At 35.7% G+C, this 10,947-nt stretch overlaps 1 protein-coding gene across 1 annotated transcript; it reads left to right on the top strand.

Annotated features, from left to right (window-relative positions):
- Positions 1-2,403: 2,403 nt before the first annotated feature.
- LOC132306874 (protein LONGIFOLIA 1) lies at positions 2,404-6,425 on the top strand. Its single transcript, XM_059804454.1, has 4 exons — positions 2,404-2,728; positions 2,856-4,358; positions 4,443-4,635; positions 5,577-6,425. The coding sequence occupies exons 1-4, from the start codon at positions 2,579-2,581 to the stop codon at positions 6,161-6,163; spliced, it is 2,433 nt and encodes an 810-aa protein (XP_059660437.1). The 5' UTR covers positions 2,404-2,578; the 3' UTR covers positions 6,164-6,425.
- Positions 6,426-10,947: the final 4,522 nt, after the last annotated feature.

Raw genomic sequence — 10,947 nt, 5'->3', positions numbered from 1 at the left:
TGACTTGATTTATTAAAATTAGGATTACGTTAAAGGACTGTAGGGATTTGAGTATCAAAACGACACCAATATGATAACAAAACCAATATTAGAAAGTTGATAACAAAACGACATCAATATGAGAAAACTAAGAACGAATAAGGGTAACATAATAAGTAATAAAAGTACCAAAATACCCTCTGAGAACTCTGTCACAGTAAACGTGACACGTGTCAAGACCACAGCTATGGTGAAGTGACAGGAATAGGATGTACTGTAGAAACGCGTGTGGTCTCTTTCTCTTCACTCTATTTGAGATGTGAAAAAGGTAAATAATAAGGGAGGTTATTTCCCAAAGCTCACGGGCAAATTTACCCTTTTCTGGTTTCACCTCGTAAAAACCCTTTTCTCAACACTTACCTTACCTCGTGACTCGTGTTCAATCTCTCTCTCTTAACGGTCTTAAAGTCATCATCGATATGGAGGAATGGATTGCATTGAGAGAGAAGTTTGAGTTGTTTCGGTTAAGTACATTAGTATCGTTATGATTCTATTAAAATTGGACAAAAATGGTATACTATAAATCTTATCCAATTTTGGATTTTCCAATTTAAGTTACTTATAAACACATCTCAATATTAAAATCTCACTTAACCTCACAAAATTCATATTTAATACTATAGAAAGTTTTAAATTAAATTTTATATGCATGACTTGGTTCTGATAACTTGTCAAATAGGTAAGGAAATGAAAGATTATTATTTTTAATAAAAAAAAAATATGATAGTAAATTAATTAAAATAGATTCTTTTCATTTTTCTAAAATGATTACTATTATTTTATTTATTTTCTTACATTAATCAACCAAACATACATTATCTTCTTTCTTTTTCTTTTTTTTTTAAAAAAAATATATTTTTGTGTCTTAATTAATGTTATCATTTTTGTTTTGGACGGTAGCAAACATAGCCTAAGATAACTAGTGTTATTGATTAACCATATAAAAAAACACATGGATACATAAATAATCCTATCGGGATCAGATTGAATTGGATTGGATTTGTGAATTCACTAATTATTTGGTCATCCTTAATACATTTGTGTTTAAAAAATTACAGGTAGGGCCTACATTCAAGCTGAGATCTCCCATGGTGGTCTATATATATATATAAAGATAAATATATATATATATATTTGTAAATACGATGTGTCATGACAATGTATCTTAACATATAATTAAAATACACAATAAAATTACACAAGGTGAAATGACAATGTATCTTAACATATAATTAAAAAAAAATTTACACGTGTATATTTTAGAATCCATTTGATGTATTATGATATTATTTTTTAAAAATTAATATTTAAATTTGAGCCCTATCAGGTTTGAGACTATTTTTTTTAATATATATATATATATGTATTCACATTGAAAAATGGCATTGGTGTCGCATGTGTTTGTATGTTAAATCGAAATACCTCACTTAACGATCTAGAGAGAGAGAATGACCAAGGAGGACTCAAACTCAGAGTGGTAACATTAGTCACTGGAATTGCTGAATTGGTACGCTTCTCATTTTTTTGACAGCGAGAGGAATGTCACCATTATCATTGTACCTCATTTTGAAAAATATACAACCAAGTCACATCATTTTGATATAAATAGCGCTCTATGATATACTAGACTAATGTTGTGTTTGAAGCAACTTTTGATGTTTTGAATTTAGAATATAAGAAATTTTAATTCAAATTTTTAATCAAATTTTTAAAAAAAAATTTCAAATATAATCTCAAAATGACAGAAGAAAAATATTGAAATTTTTGTCCAAGTCCTATAATCAACCAAGTGTTGTACAGAATGTATAAATATTCTTTAATTTTTCGTTTGAATAAAAAAGTATAAAAAATTCCTAATTTATTTAAAAATAAAAAAATTGGGTTTAAACCTTAAAATTGGTGAAATTGGTGAATGTGAGTGAATTAGGGAGAAATGATTACGTAATCTTAGGATCATTGATTCCGGTAAGTAAAATGTATTGTTCAAAATACTTAATTGTGAATGGTGACTGATGGAGAAATGAAATAATTTGTGGAAAATTAGGTGGGTGGTTCAAACTTTCGCAACCCACAGGGAAGAAGACACGTAGAGCATTACCCACGGAGGTTAACCTGCAGGTGCAGGTGCAGGTCTGTGGCACCAAACTCCTAAACTTAAAATCCCAATTAAGGCCTTGCTTAGCTCACTCTTCTCGGGACTGGACTTAAATGTCATTTCAGTAGCAGTTGTGACACATTTGGCATTTTCTATAAAGTAGAGGGTAAAAAAAAATATTACTCCAATCTCTTTGTCTTGCCTGTCGTCACTCGCTCCACCCAGGTCCCCCACTACTTCGTCCAACCTTTATAAGAGCAGAAAGCGGGAGTTGCAGATAAAGCAAAAGTGAATTGAGAGAGAGAGGGGGAAACAAAAACATGTAAGAGAACGGAGAAGAGAAACTGTGTGTTGTGGTCTTGAGTGATATATATATATATATATATATATATAGAGAGAGAGAGAGAGAGAGAGAGAGAGTGTAATTACGATACTCGCCTGAAAATGATGACCGGAATGGTACACGACCAGAATCTGGAGAAGCAGATAGAGAAACAGATGGGTTGTATGTCTGGTTTTCTCCAGCTCTTCGATCGCCACCAGATGATGACCGGAAAACGATTGTATGCCACCAAGAGACTGCCTCCGACGGTGGTGAGATTGTCATTTCATTTTCTACAATTTGTTTGTTTGCTTCTTTTGTATTTTTTTTGTTGTCTGCTCTGTGTGCAAATGATGATGCCAGAATGTTTGTCTGACCCGATTTGTTTGAAACGTTCAGGCGACTGATTCTACGTCAGAGTCGGAGAAGTCCGTTGGATCTCCGGCGATTTCGAGAGAGCTTGAAAAACCGCAGCAAACGAGAGCAATGACTGCACCTAGTCCAGACCGATTGAAACCGTCGCCGGTGATGGAGCTCCGATCGCCGGTGAAGGAGATTCAGACTCCTGCGGAGATTCCGGCGAAATCACCGCTTCCTCTTCCGGTATTCGAATTGAAGGAAGGAACGAGGTCTTCGTGGAAGTTCTGCAAAGAAGCTCCGAGACTTTCTCTTGACAGCAGAGCCACTGTGGACGCGAAGGGAGGGCTTTACCCGAGGGAGATCCGAACAAACGCTGCGATTCTATCAGCGAATCGATGCGACAACTCCGGAGATGCATCCGGCGGTGACGGCGACGACAAGCACCGCCGGTCGCCGAGCGTCATCGCCAGACTCATGGGACTCGAACCGTTGCCGCAGCATTCAGATCCAGAACCGGTGAAGAAAGCCGAGCTGCGAAGATCTGCGTCGGAGTCCAGAGTTTCAAGAGATTTGTTTCAGTCTCGCTTCATCGACGGTAACAATTACCAGCTAAAGCAAACGAACCACTCGCATTCTCTTTCCAAGTTACCAAACAATGCGACAACAATGGAAAACAACGCAACCAAATCGAATGTCAGGCTCGTAGATCCAATGGAGTACTCTTCCAAAAATGCCAAGTCTGTTTCAGCAAAGGCCTCGCACAGAGGCGCGGTTGGATCGCCATGGAAGTCACATCAGCAACGAAAGAGCTTCTTCGATTCAGAGGACTTCTTCCCGGAGCCAAAGCAACCGGTCTCAATCTACGGAGAGATTGAGAGGAGGTTGAAGATGAGAGGAATCGATGAGCCATCCAAGGATCTAGACACCTTAAAGCAAATCCTCGAAGCTCTGCAACTCAAAGGGCTTCTACATTCTAAGAAGCCTATGCCTACAGAACAAATCAGCCGCAGAAACTTCGTGTACGATCCTCGGAATTTCTCATCCGACGAATCTTCAATTGTCGTGATAAGGCCATCAAGATCACCAATTAACAGAAGATTCGGGAACGAATCGCCTCCTTCCAGTTACAGATGCAGAGCCGGTGTTCGCCGGAATGTTAACCTCGCCGGAGAAAGCCTAAGTCCGCAGCGAAATCGGCCGGACATTGATCGGAGTTTGCAGAATCAACCGACACCTAGAAATTCTTGCTCGCCGACTCGGAGCGAGAGTAATGCGAAGGGTCCAAATTCTCCTCTCAGAAGAAAACCATTGAACGTTGAAACACAGAGGAAGCCAAACGAGTCTGTAGAACAGCAACGAAGAGTCTCTCAGCTTCATTCCCCAAAACTTAGCCCTAGAAGAAGCGTATCAAATCAGACGAACACAAGCCAATCACCAAGACACAAGAAACCAACGGCTGAGATTCATCATCCAAAGGAGAAGCTTGCTATTGTGACAGAGGATGAATCATCCTCTGTTTCCGAGAGCAGTGCTGATACAGAGGTACATTCCATTATTTTTAATTTTATTTTATTTTTGGTAAGTTTAAGTAACTTAGATTGATGTTTGATGATTTGGGTTTTGCAGAGATCGAAAATGGAGGAATACAAAGAAGGGAGGAGTTTATTGGAGAGATGTGATAAGCTTCTTCACAGCATTGCCGAAATGACGGCGACCGAGTTGCAACCGAGTCCGGTATCGGTGCTCGACTCGTCGTTTTACAAGGACGAGTCGTCGTCTTCTCCATCGCCTGTCATGAAACGCAGCATTGATTTCAAAGGTACAGAATATTAATCACTATCTCTATAACTTGGATCAGTACCCATATCGATTTTCAGTTTCGATGACGTCTAGACACAGCTATAGTCTGACCCACTCTCTGTATTTGCTGAGGTGTTTGGTCACTTTTAGACCATTCATGAAATATGTTGCAGACGAATTAGAGACTCTTAGTACCAACTTTAGATTTTAGTATTTGAATTGCAAAAATTGGTACAATATGTGAAAATTTTCAAGATATTTAGGCAAAAGAGTAAAATAGTGTTTCTGGTTAGACAATAAATTTTGTTTTTTTGGTAATTTTATTTCTCAAACTGGCGTGTGATTTGAAATATAAAAAAAAAAATGATTTGTGAATCTAAAATTAATTTTGAAAATAAGTGGGTTGAACTTTACAGAAAGGAAATGGATGCTATTAACTGGCAAATGGTGTGAAATGTAACATGTGATGGGTCTTCTGATGATTGATTACGACGGCGTCTTTTTAAGTCAAACTCATTGATTGAGCATAACTGTAATCGATAACAAAAGGGTTAAATAGGAAAGTGACTGCTATTTCTTTCCTGCTAAAAGATTTACCAGAACAGGAATACTTACCGTACTCATATACATATATACATATATATACACATCTATGTATACATACATGTACAATTTACAGACAGTGCAGAACTTACACATGAATAAAGAAGTACGTAGTAAAAAATATTGGGCACTTTACATTGGCATCGTAACTGAATGTGTTAAATTTTCCTATTAATAGGATTCTCGATTTAATAGTGTTATAATGTAATATGTTGTTTAGATCTTAATAGTGTTGTGTTTTGTGACGTAGCCGGTTGAGCTGTGTAACTTGTGTTATACCAGTGGGTAATTTTTTATTTAGTTCACATTTAAAATATAACTTAATTTTTATTTTGGTTATGGTATTGAAATGATCAGATCAAGCAGGGGAGTGGGAAGAGGAGGTCTGGAGCCCGGCAATCTCACCCGTTGGATCAAAATCCGATGAGAAATCAGACGACTGTGATTTCGTATACATCTCAGAGATCCTTCGTGCTTCCAATTACCTTCCTGAAGACGCAGACGTCTTTCTACTAGTAGAGAAGCAACAGTGTCTCAAAGGAAAGGACACTTCCCCAGTCTCCAGACTCCAAAGGAGGCTAATTTTCGACACAATCAATGAAATTGTTGAACGGAACAGCCAGTTGCCGCCATGGAAAGCCCTCTCGTGGGCAAATTCCGGCACCAGAAAGCCTAGTTTGAATCAAATATGGTCCGAATTCCAGAGAATCCGCGAACGTGACAGTGCGGAAGAATTGTTTGAGATCATATGCGGGGTGCTGCGGAAGGACCTAGCCGGAGACGGAGTCAACGGATGGGGAGATTGTCCGGTGGAGATGTCCGAGGCGGTGTTGGACATCGAACGGCTGATATTCAAGGATCTGGTGGGCGAAACAATCCGGGATCTCGCGGCTTTTGCCGGGAAAAGCATGGTCGCTGTGCCGCGTAGGAAGTTGGTTTTCTAAAACAGGGGGAGGGAGATTAAGGGTTATCTTTGGCGCGCTTTCTTTTTTTTTTTAAAAAAAAATGTTATGTTTTTTCTCACTTTTTTTTTTAATTAAAAGAAAAATGGGAAATGTAGGGGAATCGAAGGTGACTTTTGAAGATCCATAAAAGTTGGGATTGGAAAATATTTATGCAGTGTATGTGAGATTGGAAGCACTAAATTATAGTGTTGTCAATCAAGTAAAATATTGGAAAAAGATGAAAGTGACTAAATTTGGGGCATGGATTTTAGCACTAAAGCGAGGTTTAATCCGTGTGACTTTGTCTCTAAGTAAGGAGTGATGATTTCATTGCCCTAAAGTAGTCCAAGTCTGGGGTCCCTACCTCACATGTCGCTTTTTGGTCTGATCTGGATGATTCGAAATACACTGGTGAGCTATTAACATAAACACGTGTATTGAAAAAGTGAACTCTTAATTAATTAAATCTTAGGCTGTGTTTGTTTGGAGAGAGAGAGAGAGAGAAGGGAACACTTAACTTTTAAAGTTTTGATTAGTTATCATTACTTTAAAACACTTTGTATCTTAGTATCGTAGAAGGGTGCTGAAACTTACATATAACATTTCATCTGTGAGTTGCTAGTATGATAGTTCGTCTATTATCTCGAACCCGCTCACATCATATCTGCCTACAGAGATCATCACATACACATTACGCATATAACATTGTTTTTATACTTTACCCTATAATATATTATATAAAGTAATAATAGTATTATCATAAACACTTGTCTTGAAAAAGTGAACTCTTAATTAATTAAATCTTAGGCTGTGTTTGTTTGGAGGGAGAGAGAGAGAGAGAAGGGAAGGAGGCTCAAAAAGTTGGAGGGAAGGGGAAAAAATAAATGGATGAGACAATTCTTCTGGCTCAATGTTTTTCATTCTCACAAAATTGGCCGGTAAAACATTTAAAAATATGTAGAAATTATCTATGGACGGTCAATTTTAACCAAAATGTTTTACTAAAATTTCAAAATATTTTTAATAATTTGTATTTTATGAAATATTCTCACCCTATTCAGACACAATACGAACCAAAAACTTTCCAGAAAGCACGCTTAACTTTGAAGTTTTGATTAGTTATTATGACTTTCAAACACGTGTCATAGAAGGGTGCTAAAACTTACATATAACACTTCATCTTTCTTAGGTGATGTGAGTTACGAGTGTGATAGTTCATCTACTGCCTGCAGAGATCATCACATACACATTACGCATATAACATTGTTTTTATACTTTACCCTATAATATATTATATAAAATAATAATAGTATTCCCCGTCATAATTTTTTCTAAAATTATACAATGAGCGTAAAGTGGTAAATATATATAAAAATATAAAACACTCAATTTGAAAGTGTCGTCTTTTTATTTCCTTACCCTCTCAAACAACAAAAGGAAATGGACGATGTCATCTTCTCTGTCCTAGAGGATGTCCCCATCCTTCGAAATATTATGTTTGAAGTTATGGGAGAACTTTAGACTTATCAAGAATATTTTCCTTTTTAATGCATTAGTTATGGTATATTTCTTGATTTCTTAGAGAGATTTGTTTTTGACCTTAGAGGCTTGGAAAGTCCCCAAGTTGTGGGTCAGGTTTAGGCGTAGCAAGTGAATTTTTATCATATAGTAGTATTCACTGCATTTAACTTATGAAATAGCATTCTTCCTAATATATATATATATATATATATATATATATATATATATATATAGCAACGATCCCTGATCCCTGATCCCTTCTTTCTCTTTTTTCTCCCTGCTCCCTTCTATGGGAGTAAGGAGGTGCCGTTTTTGTTTCCTACAAGTTCAATAAACTCAGCGTGTGTTAATAAGTTCGCTTTGTGAATATTTTTCGCGTCATTTTTGCTTTTGTTCTGCTCAAAGTCATATAAAGCGTGAGTAGGAGCGAGAGTGAAGCGTGAGAGCAGTAAAATTAAGTCATAAATAATGAGAATTTGAATGAGAGCACGTGCGAAATGTGAAAGTGCTCAGAGCGTGAAAGCAATACTTGTTGAGAAGGATTATGTGACTTAGGTTCGGTTAAATCGGCTTATATTTGGCTTGTTTTTGGTTAGTATGGGTGGATTTACTGTTTTCTCTCTAGCTATATTTCTAATCTATGTCAGTTTTGGTTATCCCCAACTCGATTTGATCTTTTTCACTTGATCTGATCTTTTCCACTTTTGGTAGTTTTCCCTTATCGAACACCTTGTGGATGTAGCTTTGGAACTGTTGCCTTGATGATGGCCAGATCTTTGGGTCTCTCCTGTTGCTGCTCTTCTTCCTTGGTGGTTTTCGTTCTTTAGCTTTGACTTTTGTTCTCAACAAATTTAGAATCTGTTCTTCATTTTTTTCTGTTTTGCTTCAAAATTTATATGCCTTTATCTGACTTGACTCTTGGCTCTACACGGCCATTAATAACTTAACCTCTGTGCCTTTGCAATTGCAAAAAAAATATCCTCTCAGATACTTATTAGAAATGCAAGTATGGTAACATAGACATGATTTCCCCCGTGGCGTACATAGGCATGATTCAAGTGGAAATAAGAACCCTCAATCTTTTATTGGAGAACACTGATATAGGCACCAATTAAACTTTTCAATAAATTGATACTTATATTTGTAAAGTTTGAATCTGATACTGTTAGGTGACCTGTTCATTTTCGTAATTAAATCCTTAATCCATCATCTCCTAATAAGTGAAAGCCTAATACAATAAAAAAAAAAAATTCCCATAAGTAAATTTTTAAATAATAATAATAATAATAAAAAAATTGACACTTTGTTTGTTGGAGTCATTGCAATGGGAGCAATCAGAAATTGTATTCTCAATTATATCATCATCATCCATTTTTGGCAAAACAAAACAAGTTACAATAATCAACATATTTGCCAACCCAACAAGGGGAAAAAGAAGCTGGGTCATTTTGGCTTTAACCAAGACAAATTCATTAGAACAATATCCTACTGATTTTTCACACATTAATTCGGCACTTAAACACACCAGAGATTTTGTGCAGGACTAGGACTTTCTCAACTTCTATAAAAGTGAAAGAGGGGCTACCACGTGAGCATATTACTTTCGAGGTGGGAGAGTCACATGACACTTTTTCTTATTTATTTTATTTTTATGTCCCGACAAATAACTCCACGGTAATTTTGAAGAGCTGTGTTTGATTTGTAAATTGTAAAGTAATTTTTAAAATTTATAAAATAAAAAATTATTTTTAAAGAATTATAAAATGTACGTAGTTATTTGAAAACAAGCTTTTTTTTAAGTAAATTTTTAATAAACAGTTTTCAGAAAATTAAACAAAGAATGAATTTTTGTACCGCTCTGAATGACAAACCAAGATTCTTTTCACTTTAAATGAGAAATTAAATAAATTCTAAAAAAACTTTAAAGGTAGAATGGCCTCCTTTCCAATGAAAGGCACCAAGCAGGGACGGACCTATTAGCATGTGAGGGGGGAGGTGGGCAATTCCTCCCTGAATTTTTAATTTTTTATTAATATACTATGCTATTTTTTTCTTTTTTCAATATATACTCCTAAAATATTACTAATGCCCCCCTTGAAATTATTACAAAATTTCAGTTTTGCCTTCCTTTACCTAAAGTTCTAGGTCCGCCCCTGGCACCAAGAGTAGTAATTCTTAAATTGCTAATTATTTTGTCGAACATTTGATTAATCTGATATTGGTCGCTGTAGTTTTCTTTTCTTTTCTTTTTTTTCTTTCTAATTGATCAAAGTATTGATGTACTGAAATTAATTGGTCCGGAAAAATAAAATTAATTTAATTTTTTAAAAAAAGAAAAGAAAAGAAAAGAAAAATTTCTCCTAACCACTTTGATGCGTTGGAATCAAGTACAAACATGAAAGTAGATGAGATGAAGATGGGCATCACTTGGGTCTTAAATATTTGTGCCTTGAATTATTTCTTTTTTGAAATGTTTTGATCATGCAAATGTATATATTATTGAAACCAGAAAGGCCCAAATCAGGTGGGGTTCTGAAGAGATAAGGACTACCATTAACATGACGCTTAAAATGCTACAAATCCACACGATTCTTTTCCCCACTCATGAACATTGGGGGTCTAATTTGTTTTTGCAATGGTATTTATGTCCTTTTTGCAATGTATGGATACTGAAAAGATAAAAGGCCCAAATGAGAGGTGGGGTTTTGAAGAGATAAGCTTTCCTCCTCTCTCAACATGTGGGCTCCTTTCATCTCTCTTTTCCCATTATGGGCTTCTGGTCCCCTTATTTGAAATATACTCTTTTGCCCATCTCTCCCTCACACACACATATCAATTCTTCATGTTTTCTCCTCTGGGTTATGTTTAGTACAATGAAAAAATATATATATATATATAACTTTAGTTAGTAGAAAAAAGAAAGAAAGAAAATGAGATGATAGTATTGTCATGTATCGTGTTTGGTTGATTAATGATGAAAAATAAAAGAAATGATAGTAATCATATTTGGAAAAAGAAATGATCGAATATTATTTAATGAATTTACTATCATACGGAGTACCTCTTTCCATAGATTTTGTCTTTTAAAAAAATACCAAGAATAAGGGTATAACCGGTATTAGAAAAGTTTTATTAAACTTTATAGCCATTTTCTTTCATTTCTTCCCATTTTTGAAAGGATCACAAAATTCACCCATTATGCTTTATTTGTATCCCTCCATTTCTCTCCAACCAAAATGGGCATGCAGTTTTTCCATTATGCC

Source organism: Cornus florida, unplaced genomic scaffold, assembly GCF_030987335.1.
Source record: "Cornus florida cultivar Cherokee Brave unplaced genomic scaffold, ASM3098733v1 CherokeeBrave_3.0.0_Hap2_Chr05, whole genome shotgun sequence".
Lineage (NCBI taxonomy): Eukaryota > Viridiplantae > Streptophyta > Magnoliopsida > Cornales > Cornaceae > Cornus > Cornus florida.
Note: the sequence above shows the minus strand (reverse complement) of the source record. Positions and strands in the feature narration are given on the sequence as shown.

Coding starts and splice junctions, on each gene's coding strand:
- LOC132306874 (XM_059804454.1), top strand. CDS start 2,579: ATGATGACCGGAATGGTACACGACCAGAATCTGGAGAAGCAGATAGAG. Junction 2,729..2,855: donor AGAGACTGCCTCCGACGGTG/GTGAGATTGTCA, acceptor TGAAACGTTCAG/GCGACTGATTCTACGTCAGA. Junction 4,636..5,576: donor ACGCAGCATTGATTTCAAAG/GTACAGAATATT, acceptor TGAAATGATCAG/ATCAAGCAGGGGAGTGGGAA.